At 33.5% G+C, this 17,994-nt stretch overlaps 2 protein-coding genes across 10 annotated transcripts in view; one reads left to right on the forward strand and one right to left on the reverse strand.

The window, feature by feature from the left end:
• Positions 1-793: 793 nt before the first annotated feature.
• Positions 794-10,188, reverse strand: LOC117166502 (sterol O-acyltransferase 1). 3 transcript variants are annotated; one of them, XM_076617644.1, is made up of 11 exons: positions 10,121-10,188; positions 9,729-9,851; positions 7,099-7,363; positions 6,828-6,901; positions 6,188-6,315; positions 4,944-5,114; positions 4,282-4,430; positions 4,062-4,201; positions 3,566-3,729; positions 2,640-2,913; positions 794-2,227 (listed from the first exon to the last, which is right to left on the reverse strand). In XM_076617644.1, the coding sequence occupies exons 3-11, from the start codon at positions 7,169-7,171 to the stop codon at positions 1,808-1,810; spliced, it is 1,593 nt and encodes a 530-aa protein (XP_076473759.1). In that variant the 5' UTR covers positions 7,172-7,363; positions 9,729-9,851; positions 10,121-10,188; the 3' UTR covers positions 794-1,807. The 3 variants fall into 3 exon arrangements, with proteins under 3 accessions (XP_076473759.1, XP_076473758.1, XP_076473757.1); XM_076617643.1 differs by lacking the exons at positions 9,729-9,851; positions 10,121-10,188 and adding an exon at positions 7,839-8,003; XM_076617642.1 differs by lacking the exons at positions 9,729-9,851; positions 10,121-10,188 and adding an exon at positions 7,496-7,781.
• A 2,617-nt stretch (positions 10,189-12,805) lies between these two features.
• Positions 12,806-17,994, forward strand: part of kkv (hyaluronan synthase-like protein kkv) — a 33,998-nt gene continuing 28,809 nt past the window's right edge. For 2 of the 7 annotated variants that reach the window (XM_076617636.1, XM_033350868.2), the window contains exon 1: positions 12,915-13,405. The gene's annotated coding sequence lies outside the window, so the exon portion shown is untranslated. Of the gene's footprint in view, positions 13,406-17,994 lie in introns of all 7 variants that reach the window. The other 5 variants (XM_076617634.1, XM_076617637.1, XM_033350866.2 and 2 more) reach the window with 5 other exon arrangements.

Below are 17,994 nucleotides of genomic sequence, written 5' to 3' on the forward strand. Positions count from 1 at the left end.
GTTAGAAAATTGAAGATGTTACGACTGTAAAATTTCAGATGTAATTTAACGTACCGTGAAAACGTCGCGTGAAACTTGGAAGAATTTTATGGAATGTACATATGGAATATGTTTATTTCTCTATGATACACGTGCGTGAAATATGTTCCTCTGGTTCAGAATGAGTATCGGTAATGCAGTGCCGGTTAGTTTATGCTGTATGGAATATTTCGTCAGGATCAATAGTCCTGTGGTTTCAGACGATTTCTGGATCGTCCTATTTCCAGAAGGACGTGTACCTTTAAGCGAGAAACTGTGAATGTTTCGAATTTGATTGATCGGATTATGGATACATGTACTTATGTTCTGGTATTGATAGTAATCGTTGTTGTGAATATGAATAACTGGTTTTTGTAAAGAGTTTTCATTAAGGAGTTTAAGTTTAGTTGAATTGTTGAAAGAGAAGAAAACGGAAATACAAATCTGTGAAGGAGCCTCTGTATAAATATAATTGTATTAGCGCGTGTATGTACATTTAAGCATCGACCTGTATAGAGAAAAAGAAGATATATACATATAATTATAAAGTATATATATATATATATATATATATATATATATATATATAATTATCTTTATCGACGAGTGTCTTCGAATACACGCTGAATTCTCGGGACACGTATGTAAGCCTTGATAATAAAGACTATGTCTTTTTTGGAAATTCGCGCGTTTCTTCAACTTTGGTTCTATCAGAAGTTGCTAAAGAAAAAAAAAAAAAAGAGGAAAGGGGAAGGAGAAAAGAGTAAATATAACATGAGAAAACAAATAAGTCGTTTATTTCATTGCTTTATGCATATACGTATACACCTCTGTCCATAACTATTTGGACTTATAATAAAATTCATAAGTATTACGTGTTTGCAGATTTCGCATGAAAATTTTACAAAGGACAATTTAACGAATCTATCATGTTACTATAATCATGTTACTGTAATTATGATATTATTCTTAGATAGTATAAATAGTATCTGTTAACAACTAAATTCTATTAAAAATTAATTGATAAATTAATATAAAATGGTTGATACCATCTAAAGATATCTGAAGATATAGAAATACCGAATTTCACAAGAAATAAACATATCAAATAGATCGCATCGTGAAGAAACAGACGGAAGAGAAACTTGTGTGAAACTTTCTTTTATCATTTCGATAATTTCACGTTAACCGTGTATGTATGTCTTCTTTTAGCTATGTTTATAATAATTTTATCGATACTATATGTTAATAAATATTATTCAATATCGCCTAGAAATAACATCAAGATTTTAGGATAATGCAATAAATCTGTAAAAGAAATAGAAATCTATGCGAAATCCGCAAATGTGTAAATGCTCGAAAGCTTATGGATGGGAGCATTACATCATACATCTACACATTGATACCTAGCATACAAACATTACCATTCAAACATTATTATTTTTATTTTTCTAATTAAAAGATTATGATTGCTTTCTTAGTTTCAATTCCCTGGCTTTTATTCCTGGGTCATCTCTCTAAAATTGAAGAGATGGTATTTTCATATTTTTATATTCATTTTTATATTCATAAGATACAACATCTTAGATGTATATATGTATATATATATCTATTAATATAGCTTTACGCAATGCTTTGTGTTTAATTTCTTCTGCTTCAGATAATTCACGATTTATCTATACTAATTTATACTGCTTCTGTTATACCGTTCTTCAAGTCAAGAATTCAAGTCTCTTCACTTTCACAACATATTCAGAGTGTCTATTCGAATAAAACTTAAAACATTTGCTCACTTAAAAATACACGTCCAACTTCTGGGGATGAAAACGTCCCAGAAATCGTCTCGAACCGGAGGACAATTGATCCTGGCGAAATACTCCATGCAGTATAAGCTAACCATTACTCCATTACCTACGCTCAAGCTGAACCATAGGAAGACGTTTCCAGCAGTCTTCAATACAAACACGACCGTAAGGCCAATAACACCGAAAAGAATCAACATAACTGGATAAAAGAAATGGGTGGTGAAGCTAAGGATGTATTCGTGAATGATCGCCGAGATAGCGAAGACCGCACAAGTAGATATAGTCCTGTTTCTTGGAGTCAGGATCTCGTACATGTCCTTGTAAATGTAAGTGTATAACCAATCGTGTACCACGATGTTCCAGGTTCGATAATAAGTGCTGAAGCAGATCGAGTTCCACCAATCCTGCAATTGAAATGGTATAATATAAATTTACTGGTATTTTGTCATTGTGTTATGCGTGTATAAATAATCTATAAAGGGAGAATCCATGAATCGATGAACGTCCCATAAGAAAGTTGCGATAGATCGGAAGGAGTAGATAGATTGGAAAGAACGATGACGAAGCATCCACATGAACACGATAGATTTGATGCAACGATCTCGATGACTCAGGTAGGCTGTTAGGAAATTCGAGATGCCAGAAGCATTTAGAGTATATTGTGTGGTTTCGTGAATGGAATTTGGAGGCTGTGATGATATTTTTCTTTTTTTTTTTTTTTTTTTTGCTGACTGTTCATTGGTTTCCAGGATGTATGTGTCATGCGCTGAGATAATCTTTCATTGAGCGTGACGTCGAAGATGTTTAGAAACTTACTTTATAAAACATCTTGTCTGCGAATCGTAACAGTTCAGCGGTAGCATTCATCCAACAATGCAGGAGAAGATAAAAACCGCAAACGAACATTAAAATGCCAGGCAGCATCGAGCTGAGAATATTCAGCATCACTTTTCCCACCTCGACTGGATGTTTCCCAAAATCCCGATAGTTTGGATACAACAATCGCTCGTAGAGAAGCGCAACGAAAATGATGATCGTTATTACTTCGACGAAATTGGACAGAACGATGTTCCATCGAATGCGCTTCAACCTAAACAGTGGAATATTTCATATGTTACATGTAAATGTTTATTTCAAATAATATGTCGATCTTCTTCTATACGTACTTGTCTTATTTATACATGAGACTGAAATTTAAGATTGGAGTGTGTATTTTTGATATTCAAAATTTGTTTCTCGCACGATTCTTCCATTTCTTAACAAAGTACAAAATCTAAGATTGAAATATATTTATAGAAAAGTTTATTTTCAAGCGTATCCAAATTTTTGATCGTATCTTTCGATATTTGCAATTTTTATCTCTTGTAGAGGGATAAGAAGAATCAAAACACCGATTGTTCTTTTGATAGAATAATTATCAAGTGCTCGAAATCTCCATTGAAACTGGAAAAGATCATTCAGCGACGCAGGTAGTCATTTTTAAAGACATAATAATACATTTTGAAAAGCTTTCTCATATCTTAAGGCGTAATATTTGCTCGTGTCGTTTCTTGAATTTCGATTTTGACACGGCAGGATGATAGATTTAAGGAATACTTTGATTCAATATACGTAAATTTTATTGTTATAGAAAGAGAAGAAAATATTCTAGATATTTTGGAGAACGTTAAATTTCAGCTCACGTATAACAACGTATAATGATAATCATTGAATTTAAGTATAATCCTAAGTTTTCGACTTACCTAGGATATCTGTCTTGGTAAATGAGAGTTGGCGCGAACAAGAAATAGAGATACTTGGAAAAATCAGGTGGCTGTGGTGTTGGTGTATCTGAATGAGGTTTAAAGGACAAAAATTTTGGTGCGACACTTCTTATGAATGCATGAATCTTCATGACTAACCGGACCTATGAAATGCATAAGAAGGTATATTTTTATCTTGCAATTTTACGATGTAATTTAACGAGTATTAATTTATCACTAATTTACATTACAAATACCTATTCTCAATTCTCAATTGTAAAAAGATTTTTCTCCGGAAATTATAAGTATAGGAATATATTCCTTACATAAATTTTACAAAAAAATAAATTAGGCAAATGTTAGTAAATAATTGCATGATATTTTCTTTCCACTATCGATAGAAATTATTCATTCGTAATTAAATAAGATTTCGGGAAAACGATTTAACCTCGCATGATTTGATTAGTCAATGACAATTGCTATAAAATATACTTACTTGCTCCATGAGAATGATCATACTAGATGCAAAGGGCAAATCGTTGTCAAGTAAAGCTTTGGTAGGAAATATAAATAAGAAAGTCAGATATAGGATGATGCTTGCTAGCCATACGTAATCCCAAACTTTTTTGGCGAAAGCTGCAAAAAAAAAAATTTGTAAGCATCAGTAGCTCGAAGTTGATTAAAATCTGAAGATAACTGAATCGAAATTAACTTACAATTTGGCTCGTATTTGAGGCGACGAGTGGCCCAACAACAGAAAGTAGGGTATACTCCTAGAACCGATAACTTCATAAGGGTCCAAATGAGCAATACTATTGGAAATTTGGCAAAACCAGCTCGCACTGTGTCGATGCCGAGATTAGGTCTGAAAGAATAAATTATGTGGACGATTGAAGATTTTTGCATGTATTATATTCCATAGTACTTTTCTATCTTATTATTCTCAAATACATTTTATTTTATTAAGATACTTCGTCGTAACTCTGTTATGTTTCTTGGGTCACTTATCATCTAATCGTATTTTTCTATCGTTGCTAAGAAATTGCTTAAAGTTGTGGAAAACACGATAGATAATTCGATACGTCTCACTTCTTATTTCAATCTTATGGCAAAGTTTTATCTAAAACGTCAAAGTATTTTTTGCCTCATCGAAAGAAAAGTGAAATTGAGACACAAAAATTCAAAGACTCTAATGGTATCAATTAATTTCAATTTGAAGATTTCTCTTTCTATTACTTCCAATACGACGTTTTTTACTGTTTACATCGAGCTCGATTTTACATAACGATCGATTCGAGTAAATATTTTCTCGAGTGTTGATTCTTTTCGGTAAAGAAATATTAAGATAAATGAGTGCAAGGAGTACGCGTGTACTTACGAGCCTATGTGACGGATATCGTACGCAGCGGTGTGTATTAAGAGAATTATCAACATTGCTACGATGGCATTATAAAGGGTACGAATATGTTTAATCTCGTACAGGTCGGTCAATAGAGAATTTCTTTGAAGAAATTGTTTGGTAGGTAACATGTTCTCCTTTGTTGGTTTCCTATAGTAAAATGACAATGAAATGATCAGTATTTAACAAATTAGATTTAACATTCAATTACTTGCGACAAAAATATCAATTGATATCAATTGATAAATTAAATTTTCTTTTTTAACGTGGATCATGAAAAAAAAAGAAAAGAAATGGACAGAAATTGCGAAATTATCTAATTCGCGAAAACAGCTTTGGATATGTATGTACTTAAGTTCAATGTATCTTGCTTTATACTTTTATCATGTTTTTATAGCACGTATACAAAATTATGATAGCACGAAAGAATGTCATTTTATCGTTCATGTATTGGTTCCTTTGCTTATTAATCTTTACAAACACAGTGTACAATTCTTTTCTTTCTTCTCTCTAATATAATGTAGCTTCGTTTTTAGCTTTCTGACCGCAATATTATTCTTTATAATTTTACTATTGTTATTAGTTTTTGAACGTTGTACATATACATATGTTGTGTACAAACAATAGAATACACTAAAGTTTGTCGAATCAGGTCAAAGCAGTCAAACGCGTGGTCAAATCTTAGTTTCACAGTTAAACGTTGGCGTGAATTATTTACTCGAAAATTGCCACCTATATCTTCCAAGAGAAAAATTGTTCTCCTTTCTTTGCCATTGTCAGTTGGCTACCATAGTGTTGTACTCGTATGAACCATGGACAAATAAATAATTTTGGATGCAATTTAAACGAAATATAAAATTGAAATTTTCGTTCCGAATCTAAAGAAACGGATATGAAATGAATCTTTTGACTTCAAGGGGTTAAATTCCTTTTTTCTACGTTCAAGAATTCTTTTTCGAAAAAATATTTGATCTTTTCTTAATTTTGATTAAATACAGCGAAGCAATCGATTTAATTAACTTGCGATAATGCACAGGAGCAAAATAATTTGTCAATTTAAAAAATAATTGATATCGAATAGTTGCTCCTGAAGGATGGAAGTGAAGCATAAGGAAAAGTCGCATATATGTATAAAATCAGCAGCGAATGCAATAGTGTAAGTCGAAAGTAATGTGAGCATAGAAGAGTGTAATATCAAGGTTTAAGTGCGATTATGCAATTACGTTCTGTTAGAGTATTTCTCGGACTCCGTTAGATCTTTCAACTCCGTTGAATTGAATCTGCTCATTATTTCCGATATCATATCGTTCATTTGGCTGTTAATGATCTCCAAAATGTCTTGCCTAATTTCCTGTAGAAAAAAAGATAATTATATTTTATTACCGCCTTTAACAAGTTTATTTTATAAAGTCAATTTTAACTTTTAACAAGCCCATAGCGTCCAGTAATCGATCAATGCGCCCGTATAATAACGTTTCCAATTTATCCTTTAGTGCTTTTACAATCATCGTGTAATTGTACGCTTTCATTATTAATTAATTTCACTTAATCGAATCAAACGAATCAGTGGTAATGAACATACGCAAATTTACAGTTTCCTGTATTTTACAATAGTTCCAAAAATTAATTAGATCGATCGTGTATGTGTTTGATCAATTACTTAAACAAAGAATTAATTATATTTATTAGATTCCTCTATTAAAATTAAACGAGTTTGTGAATTAGCAAGATACGAACATCTGGCGTTACCATCTGTTCTCGAATTTTATTGGATTCTATTAAGAAGACAACATTCAGATGAATTAATATAAATCGATTATACTATACGCGAATTATTATAAATTACAGTTTGATTTTTCACACCTGCATTTGTCCTTGCACTTCATTGATAATTATATCACGCACTGCACGTTGCTTGAATTTGATGGACTCCATGTCTGCAATAAAGTAATAAAAACATACAATGCTTGCAAGATATTCAAAACTTCGCTTTAATCGTACTCTCATCTGTCAATTGCAATTATTTGCCTGTCGTTTTAAAGAAATTTTCGAAAAGTACGTATCTGTATCGAGTACAATCTCCTCTTTAAAGGTAATAATGTCAATATCGCTATAAAATCAATTCAGCACGTACTTTGTGTCTTCGGATCCTCCTGCGTCTCACTGGTATTCTCACTGATATTCTTACTGGTAACGTGTTCCATCATAGTTCGTTATTCGTTTTCCCTTATCTGCGATTCAACGATTCATTATTTTATATTCAATGAACCTCGGAGGACCTCGATACCGGTCAGGTTTCACAAAAATGCCATACGGTTGGCAATTCACCCCGGAAATATTGGAATAATCTGCGCCAAGTATCCCGAGATCTGTACAGATATCGCTAAATCGTGACAAACCTGTGGACCAACCAAGTGAATATTACTGAAATCGTAGGCACTAGATCCGAAGGAAATAGTATTTCGCTTGATGTTATGAATTAATTTATTGTTCGTAGAGCTTCGAAGACGAGTTGATTTAAAAACACATACGACGATTCGAACAGCTAATATGCCTAATGGCCACTTCAACGGCAATGATGTTTAAAAAACAGATCGATTTCGAGATGTCGATGATAGAAAAAGAAATCGTTTCGGAAACGTCGACGATTTAAAATCAGTTCGAGCACTGTGATAATTCGAATCCATTCAATTTTAACCGATAACCGACTTAGCCGATTTTCACGACTGAAAAGGTTCGAAAACGAATCGACTGAACGACGTTAGAAGTTAGGGAAGCGTTTACACTATACGAGGCGCAAACCGCTACTGATTCATCGGCCGGATCGGGAAGAGCACAAGCATACAGAACGTACAAGAATACAGGCGACCGTACCAACGATTATCGAATTTTTCAGCTGATCGCGTGGCAGTAGAATCACCCGCGTTTCTTTCATCTAGGCGTCGATATCGTCCTTTCATTCTTCGTCGAGTACACGCGCACTCGTCACTCGTTTCTATGTCCTCGTCTCTTCTGATTAAGTAATTGCAATAGCGGTTTGCGGCTTGCCTGGACGTTTACTGAATCTGTCGCGTTCACAGCGCGAAACAACGCCGAACCAAGAGATACGGACAATACGCAGTGTAAATTACAGGCTGAAAAATATTCGGAACTCGTTGCACGTTATGCATACCCGAGAAATTTTATTGCTTCTTAGGATAGTTTCACGACTCGGTGCTTGTTTTCGCAAGTCTGTTTCTAGGAACGAAATAATAGGAATTAGGTGCGTTCTTGCTACAATAAGATCTTTTTCGATTTTTATTTCAATTCTTTATTCGTTGTTTTAGAAGAAAATTTGTTCGTTAATTATCTTTTCTAGATCTTATATCCTGTACTCTACAGTTTGTATTTTTATCCTAGATTCTATAATCTACGTTTTTTTATTGTAAATGTTAAATGTTAAAGTTAATCTAATTCGAAGTAATCGTTGCTTTGACTTTATACCGAAGAATAAATTCGTCTTACTGTTTCCCGTTTATATTTTACGAGGGGAAAGTTGTTCTTCCGCGAAACTCGAGAAACGTTAGTAAGATATCAAATAAAATATTCTTGTTACCATAAAGAGAAATCTTTAAACTGATTTTCTAAGAAGAATGAAAATTGTCTAAAATAAAGTATTTAACTCCGTGTTATTAGTAATTCGATATAATTGCAACAACTTATTTACGCGATTTAAGCTAGCCAACAAACAGATTGTATAATTGCAGAATTATTGACGAATAACGTCAATTATTAATTACGACTGTAAGCAAATTTCATTTTTTAATTATCCAGAACGAATTGTATTTGGTAGAATTTTTGATAAGATTGATTAATAGATTTAGCACAGTTTTGGGTTAGGCTAAAGATCATACGATAAGCCTGTGAGTGTTTATAAATATCATATACAATTTCGCGTTAGGGTCACTTTTATCATATTGAATGTTATGTTTTGACGTGTATCTACGTATTTTAATTTTAAAATATGAAAATAAGGTCAAATTATATAATTTCACTTACAGTGTCAGTCTCATTTTATTATTATTTACGGAATTTAATACACGTAACAAAAAATCTTTAATTTGCAAGCATTAATTAACTTAAGATTTGATACAGAAACTCTTATGCTTCCAATAATTAAACCACTTTACTATACGTAGCCATGAAACTTGGAAGTTCGTAACGAAACTCTCTTTGCATTTATATGCAGGACGGCGAATATTTATATTAAACGATAAAAGCAAAAAAGCACGCAAATCACGGTGATTTGCGAAATTGCTCCTATCGATAATTTGACTTATTAATAGCTACAAAAGATTTACTCGAAAAACAAAAGAATTATACGTATCGTTGGACCAATTATTATTATTCTACTGATACGTAAAATGATATTTGTTATTCGCATCGTATAGGAACGATTATTTATACAAATTACACAGTTTATTCAATGTTAGGGTGTCAAGAACCTCGTAGATCGAACGAATCCCTTAGCGATTACATTTCCTAACCAGTTTTATCTCGAAACCGATTACCTAACCCCAACCTAAACCTAACCTAACCACCATAACAAAAACTGATATTGACGTCGATCGTATAAAGATATACCAAATTTCCTTAAAATTTACTCTACATTTCTCACAAATACATGAATATTCTCAGTTTAATTATAAAAAGAGAAAGAATATTTATTTTTCTTCCTTTAATATTATATTATATTTTATATTAGAAATTAGAAATTTTTCGTACTCGTAATGTATCACATCATGAAGACGTTAGTCCATTTTGCTCTTTGGTCGCCTCTCCTACTCGACTCGCATAGAAAAGATAACAGGCCAACAATGGGAATAATGGCCTTTATATCTGTTTTCCCTGTAATAAAAGCACACGGTGGTTGCAGTTATCGTATCCTTAGGAATAAGTATCAAGCAAATTCGTGTATAAGTTTTCGATGTTTTCATGTTATTTTAAGAATAAATCATCATCGATTCATGAAAGAAATAGCTGAAGCCAATGCCCAAGTTATCGCATCGTATTTTCCGTTCTCTTTATCACCCCTTCGATTTTCTCGTATCTTCTCTAAGATACTTTCGTTTACAATTTACTGATATTATAATATTTGTATAGTTTACTGTAGGTACCTGGGTTTCCTTTCGTTTCATTTCCTTCCTTCTTAGTCATCACAAATAAAACGTTGAGAGTTTCATTTTGAGATAGAGGACAGGAAAAATTACTGGCTGTTATAAACCCAAATATATATTTTTCATTAGAACTTTTAGTAATCGAAACATATTTTTGTTTCTTTTTATTTTTACATCGTTTCATGCTTTATCGAGCATTGTGAAACAAGTATTTTATTATTAAATATCGAAATAACATATGCAGAGTAAATATATACGTACGAAATTAGAAAATTTGTTGATTCGGATGATTAAACGTTCCTTTAAAATTTTGATCCATATCGTCGGCAATTTTATTTTTCAAATTTCCAACGTGATTCGAAAATCTTCATTCTGGGAAAAATTGAATCGACGAGACACGGAATATCGAAGATACGTTGATACAACGAAACTGAATGAATAATATTTTACATTGACCAAAGATACTAACAGACGATTATCAATAGTAACTTTCAATACTAGAAAAAGTAAATTGAAATTAATTCAATTGAAATAGAAGAAATGCTCAAAATTCGAAAGTGGCTATGATAGATACCGAGAAAATAGGATGACGTAATGATATTAAATAAAAAGATATGACATACGAATTCTGAAATTGTGAATTGAATAGCTACTTTAAAAAGAATGGAAGTATGAGGCAGTGATAGATAACGAAACAAAACATTTATGTGTACTTACTTACTCACTGTTTACTTACTGAACTACCGTCATATCGATAATGTTCTGCCATCTGTTGGTAGATGTTGACATAATAAAGCTGCAGTTGCACAGAGGATATCATCGCAACTCCATGTTGGAGAACTTTGATTTTTGTGATCTTTGCTGCGATAATTTACAATATTGTTTTAACATTGTACATGTACTTTCTAAATCAACTAATAATCTGTTTATTTCTTTATTTAAGTAGGAAATTTTAGCTTTATTATTGAAATTTCATAAATCTATGTTAATTATCATATTTTTTCTCTATTAGGTATTTATATTTACGCACATATCGTTTCATATTAAATTCAAACTATCTTTCGATAATTTATTCGGTACGAATTTATGTATTTGAATTTGGCAGTGTTTGGTAAAATTAAAAACGTTATTATATTTGTAGAATTATGTAGAATTTGTAGAAAGATTATTTTTGGCGATGAAATTTAGAATTTAACGTTCATCTCAATCGCATACTGTGATCTTTTTCAAAATGTTGGAGACATCGATGCCTCGTAGAACGTGCGTCACGCCACGGATGTATTCAGTACACGTTTAAATTATCCCTTCTATCTTGCGATTAATCGTTTAAAATGTGTGTAACAATTAGAAATGTAAATACGAAGAGGCATTTTCCTGTATATTCATCTTTCCATTCTTTTAGTATCTGTAAAGTTCGTTGAATTTACGCCAACTGAAAGGGAAATAATTTTACGTCTACGATAAATAAACACGAAGAGTTATTAAAAAGTCGTTAATGAGAGCTGCGAGTGAATGAAGCGCGCCTTTCCACAATAAACAGTATCCTCGGTTCTCATCATTGTAATCAATCTCGTGCTCGACACTATACTTATGACATCTTCGTATAATTTAAAGGAAACAAACAAACAGGCAATATACATAATTAATATTGAAAATTAAAAGTTCCAAGTCAGGAAAGACTATTCGCTGACTATATTATATCGTTTTCTTAAATATCTTCGATCAAGCCATCTATCCAGACAGAACGGATATCCGCGAATCTTCGCAAGATGTCCAAATACGACCTTCTGGATAAATGCAACGCTCGGAAACAGCGAAGGTGTTTAGTTCGGGTCGAGTGCAATTTAAGCGGACGCGTTCGTTGCACGCACAATTAATTACGCGGCCGTAACTGATATCGCAATATGCAAATTCATCGAGATTATTGCTAAACGTTCGATGGAATCGTTAAAGAAAAATTCATCGTAAAAGCGACGTATCTCAATCGGTTTACAGGGCATTTCCTTATCAAATAATTCTTCGGAGCAGCCACATTTTCAAATTTCTATCTTTCTTTGTTAACATAAATTAGAAATTTTCTATCGTTAATTGGAACTAAATTAATCAATTCGAGCATACTAGAACGGATAAAGATATCAGAGATCGATCAAATATCTGATAACGATAACATCTTCAGGCGATGATAGTGAGTGACGTAAGCCCAAGGACGTTGATAGAGCAATCGGATCGGCTATTCGAATCGTTTCAGTCATTTCGATATTCTATATGAACGCGTTTCTCGAACGTCATAGTCGCAATTTCGCAAGAACGTTCTCATGACACGAACCTCGACACCATGTGTTTCTAACTCTTTATAGAACAACCGAGCCAAGGTGAGAAGCAAAAGTACCGTCCTGATAAACTATCAAATCCTGGATCGAATCACCAAGCGTCATAACTTCCGATCGTACTTAGCAAAAATTTAAAAATATTGTAATCAGCAAGAAGTTACCTACCGTAGGGAAGCTTCGTACTCGGAAAGAAATCCTCATTCTCGAGGATTCTCTTCCGGTTCTTCGGTATCTTCGATATATTTCTTGGTATCGTAAAATTTCGCAATGAGCCTGAATTCCAAGCGATAGATTGCCCGTTGTTGCACGTGTCCCCAAGCATCGGTCAACCGGGTTTGACATAAAAAATCGTCGAAGGGGCAGCGGGTCTGGGATTTGCGAGACGAAGAAGGGGCGACGGAGAGGAGGCTTTGAAAAATCGTGAGAGGAAGGAAAGAGAGAAAGAGAGACTCGCTCTCTAGCCTCGTGTATGCCGTGAAAGTTATAGCGAAGAGAGGCAAGCAAGGGGGGATTCTGAATCGCTTCTGGTACCTCTGGTAGATCGTGGCTAAGCCAGTCGCTCGCTCGCCGCTCACCTAAACGGCTTTCACCTGGGCGATTACGAAGATCCTTGGTCGTCGACCGCCTTCGAACGATCGTGTTCAACGGACAACCGTTCTCTCAATCTGCGCGGATGCACACGAAAATCCCGTGGTTCCGTGGCCGGTGATCGGTGATCGACCCAACAGTCGACATGTCTTCTGGATGGTGAATGGTGTATTTACTTGGTAGAAATAGTGTCTTTATACGATCAAGAGGAAACGAGGGATTTTGTTGTTCGCCAGGAAGTTAAAGAGCCTGTCAAAAGCATCGTTGACGATCGGCTGACGGCTTTGCTCCGCTGATCCCGTTGGACGAATCGGTCTGATCGGTTTCTGTTTCGACTGTAAGAGGAGATTTCACTTTCGTCTAGCAGGTACGTGGTGTTCTGTGCTTGTGTTTTCATCGACGATGCGACGCGGAGAAAGTGCGGTATCGCCGTGTTCTCGAGACGAATCGCGCGGTACAACGTGATCTTCGATGCGCGAATATCATTATTTTTATTTTTATCGTCGTATTTCGTTTTGTTGTATCGCTTATGCGGTTGAGTTTTGCTTCCATCGAACGCGCGGGACCAGGCGAATTCCAATCGGTTCGAAATCGTGGTCCCGTGGCCAGAGTACGTGACCCGTTTCTTTCTTTCTGGGGAACGTTTCTCTGGCGCGACTGTTGACTTTCTATTGTACATCGAAGCCATGAGGTTTCGTAATTTCGTGAATGATCCGATCGCTTCCGACCGTCTTGCCAACCGATGACAGCTGTTTTACTTGGAATCACGGGATTACTGAACCACTTGGCAATGCGTTTGACGCTTTTTGCTCGTTGGTAGAAGGCGATGAACCCTGACGAACCGGATAAATTATGGAAATGCTTGTCATCTGCAGTGTCGACTTACATCGATTTCGTCGGGTTACATCAAATTACGTTTCGTTTGTTTAAATTCTCTTCATGGAAGACGTATGGTTCATCTATGAATATACATCTAAATTCTCTTTCATCTTTTCTTCCATTTCTATAATACTATCTATTTATAGTTTTACATAGTTTTATAACTCTTTCGCTTCTTCCATCAATCCACTGGTTCGATGGCATTAATTAATCGTTGCCTTTACTAAAGAGACGCAGAATGATGATTTTCTATAAAATATCCATAATATGAATTATGAATTTATTTATTATCATATCAGTTGTATTTAACGTTTAACGTTAGCTTCGTGGTAACAGATTTGTAATTCTGTTTGTTTGTTAATTATTGTGTTATGATTATTCGTAGAATATTTGTTACGAACCTCTGTCGATATTTACCCCTGCCGTTAAATTTTGTCAGATTAAATTATATTTTTCATTACGTATGAGTTTAAACTTTAAATATGCAAATGTCACTTAAAAATTTTCAAATTTTTGTAGCCTAGAATTTCATAGAAAAATGATAGGAGAGTTTATTTCTGGGTAACAAAAATTCCTTCTTAGGAAATATGTGGTTTCTCCACTAACCATTTAGCATGTAACACCTGATTTGCAAGTTTGCGGCTTGTCGGAAGTTCGAGTTTCAATCGAATCGAGTCGAATTTCAATTTCAGCAGAGAAATGAGACTTAAATTTTAGCAGACGATCGATCTTGTCATTGTACCTAATACCAGTTCCTAGTCACTTGTCACGAAATTGTAATAAATGTGACAAGTGTCGCGCGTCTCGTTTGTCATCGCATTAGAAAACGCGGCAAAGTTTCTGATCATCGAGACAGAACGAAAAATATTCTGCGAAATATTATAATTTTATTAAGTACGCGAATTTTTTACCACTTATGGGAAATTTAAAAGTGTCATAGTACACAAAATACATAAGATATGCAAATATACATAACATAGAATGTTATATGTACAGTATTGGGTAATTGGGAAAAATCTTTGTTTAAATTCCATTTTCTCGATTGTACTTAGCAAAGTATTAATTTGTATAAATATTCATAATCTATTTATAACTAAGCAGCAATTTGTATTGTACTATTTCTATAAATTTAATGTATTTATACAATTTAATGTGCAATGTAATAAACAATTTAATGTACAAGTTTCTAAATTGATAAATATAATTTAATAGTAATGTTAATAATTACTAAATGTAGGAAAATAAAGGAACAAGTTATTCGTGTCAGCCGTCGCGTACGGTACCGCTGTCTAATTATGAGAATGCATGATTTCCATATCAGTACTAGTGATTGAGATTTCATTGATCATTTTGCAAGACAACACGCTAACGTATAACGGTATTGCAAAAGAGCGACGAGGGCGTGAGGTGGAAATTAGATATTTATAGGACGGTCTGACGTGTTGCCGATGCCGTCTCTTGCTCTCTTTCTCTCTTTCTCTCTCTTTCTCTCTCTCTCTCTCTCTCTTTCCTACTGTTCTCACTTTCGTTGATTATTCTCCTTTTTTTCCTCATTTCGAGATACTAATTTGTCGAGGATCGAAGCGATCGTCTAGAAAGTATGGTGCGCTTCTTGTTCGACTCTTTAATCGCGGTGCGTTGCGTGATCGATGTTATATGTTTTCGATTGCATGTTGCATAATTGGCAAGAAAGTGGTTCCCTTTGAGTTTCCGTTGATAGAATGGTTTAAATAGGAATACATACTTCTATGCAAATTATTTGTATCAAACAACAGTTTCTAATTTACTAATTTCTTTCCGATTTTTTTCTGTTTCCAATTCGTTTCAACTTATTTTTAATTTATTTACAAAGTAAGGTGTCTCCAAAGTTTCGTTACGTAGGATTTTCTGTGCTAAATTCGCATATCGATTAAGTGTCAAATGTATAAGATGAATATCAACGAAGTCTGATAATACGTTGATATTGGATAAGGCGATATTATAATCGACATTAATCAAGATTCGAGTAATTATTAAATAATTTGAGAGGCTACTTTATCTTGATACGCCTCTTTGTATCTCAGGATGTTCTATAAAATGGTCGATCAAATAATGGATGACATATCCTGTAATGATACATCGTCGTCATAGGTGTCTTTGTCAACTTAATATCCATGTAATATCTAAATTTTTACATCGAGAACCTGAGAGTACTCTTTACACGCTTGTACAGTGTTCAATTAACGAGTTGTAATGTGTCGTTTGAACAGGTGAATCTTTGATTGTAAATATGTATTTTAAAGATAGATTGAAACAACAAAAAATGATATGAGAAGTAAATCAACGAAAGTATCAAGTTAATCCATAAATTCGTGCCACAAGTTAATTTTAATCCGCCCGTAAGTTATTTTTTACTTACAAAAAATTACATTTGCTTTCTATAATACTGTAGAATTTAGAAATGACATATCTCTATATCCATACCTTGAAAGTTTTATTTTTTTTTTGTTTATTACTCAATGGTTGTACTTTATCAATATACCATTGTACTGCTACTGAACGATTCATTTGTAAGGTCTGTCAATCCGTAGATTTCTGACTGAAGCGAGAAACTATGGTCAACTATAACCTTTTCCTCTTATAGCCAAACAATATTTAAACAGATACTGTTTAATGAATCTGTTTAATAAACTGAATTCTTACTATCTCAACTATAGCGTTTTAATATCATCCTTGTACAATTTTCACCCATTACGTGTTTTTAAGAAGTTAAAGAAAAATTATTCCAGCACCTGTAGACTTACTAGATATTCCAAGTAATAACATTTCTGAACCGCGTGATGAAAAATGATTCAGTTCCTTGAATTTAGAAAAATGTCTTATCTTCCGATGAAAATCTTCCCTTTGTAATAAAATTCGCTATTATCTCTCTTGAATCATCGAGGAACAATAAGCCACGATGTTCTGAACTTTGAAGCTTCTAAATTGTAAATCGGTACGCAACTGTTTTTTGCTACAGTCATCGATTAAAAATGGGATCCGTCAAGGAGAAAAAAATCATGCGATTGCTATCGATATGTTCGCGATAGACGGGTTTAATTTTTACTTCTAATAAAAATGATTTTCCTTTTAATACTTTTCTAAGGTCGATCAACATAGACATTGACCCATATATGTGTAAATAGCATTATGATGATCGTTATCGGTTTTATTATCTCTTACATGTCCACTACATGTGGCAACTGAAATTGCGCAAACAGACCGGATTAAAGATTGAAAGAACGATAAAGATAATGCAGTTTGCAATTAAGTGCAATTGTAGAATCTATTTCAATTTTTATCGTTCTAGTTAAAATCTGTTGTAATTAATAGATTTGAAAAGATATGATATTACAGGTATGATAGAAATAAATTAATGACAGGAAGTAATTGAATAAATACACGTACAAATACTAGTTAATATTATCGATAGCCCAGCATATTTTAATTTTTAATTCCTGTCACAAAGTTTACGTTACAATTCCTTGAATGTCGTAGCAACGGAAGATAAAATACGACAAAGAAAATGATAATGATGCAACGTTATCGAGATTAAGAAATTATTGTTAAACTCATACATAGTAGATTTCAGTGTGACTTATATCTTAGAATCGCATTGTCTCTCGTCATTGAGGTTTATTAGTTCCTGAGCTATCAAGGTAATTATTTTCTTCAAATTATGTCGAATTACATCGAATCATTCGAACGAAATACGATTCTTTTACACGTGCGTATCGATAATATTTTTCAAAAAGATTTCAATATTCACGCCATATCGATCGATACGATGTAACTTTGAAAGTTGCGTTCACTGAATATCTTTTGAAGAACGTTCACTGCAATATCATATATCAGGGGACATTATTATCTTTCTGTCACTCGTTCAAGAATTTTATTTTTCTTTTTCGTTATTCCAAGAAAATAAACTAGCTCGAATAAGTAGAAATAATCCGTGGTAATTGAACAGAGAAATCCAATTTAGATAAATATCAAATATTCGATCGTAATATACATTGACAAGTGTATTAGTACAAAAGTGCATTGATAAAATATATTTAT

The sequence above is a fragment of the Bombus vancouverensis genome, chromosome 4 (assembly GCF_051014615.1).
Source record: "Bombus vancouverensis nearcticus chromosome 4, iyBomVanc1_principal, whole genome shotgun sequence".
In the NCBI taxonomy this organism is placed as follows: Eukaryota; Metazoa; Arthropoda; class Insecta; order Hymenoptera; family Apidae; genus Bombus; species Bombus vancouverensis.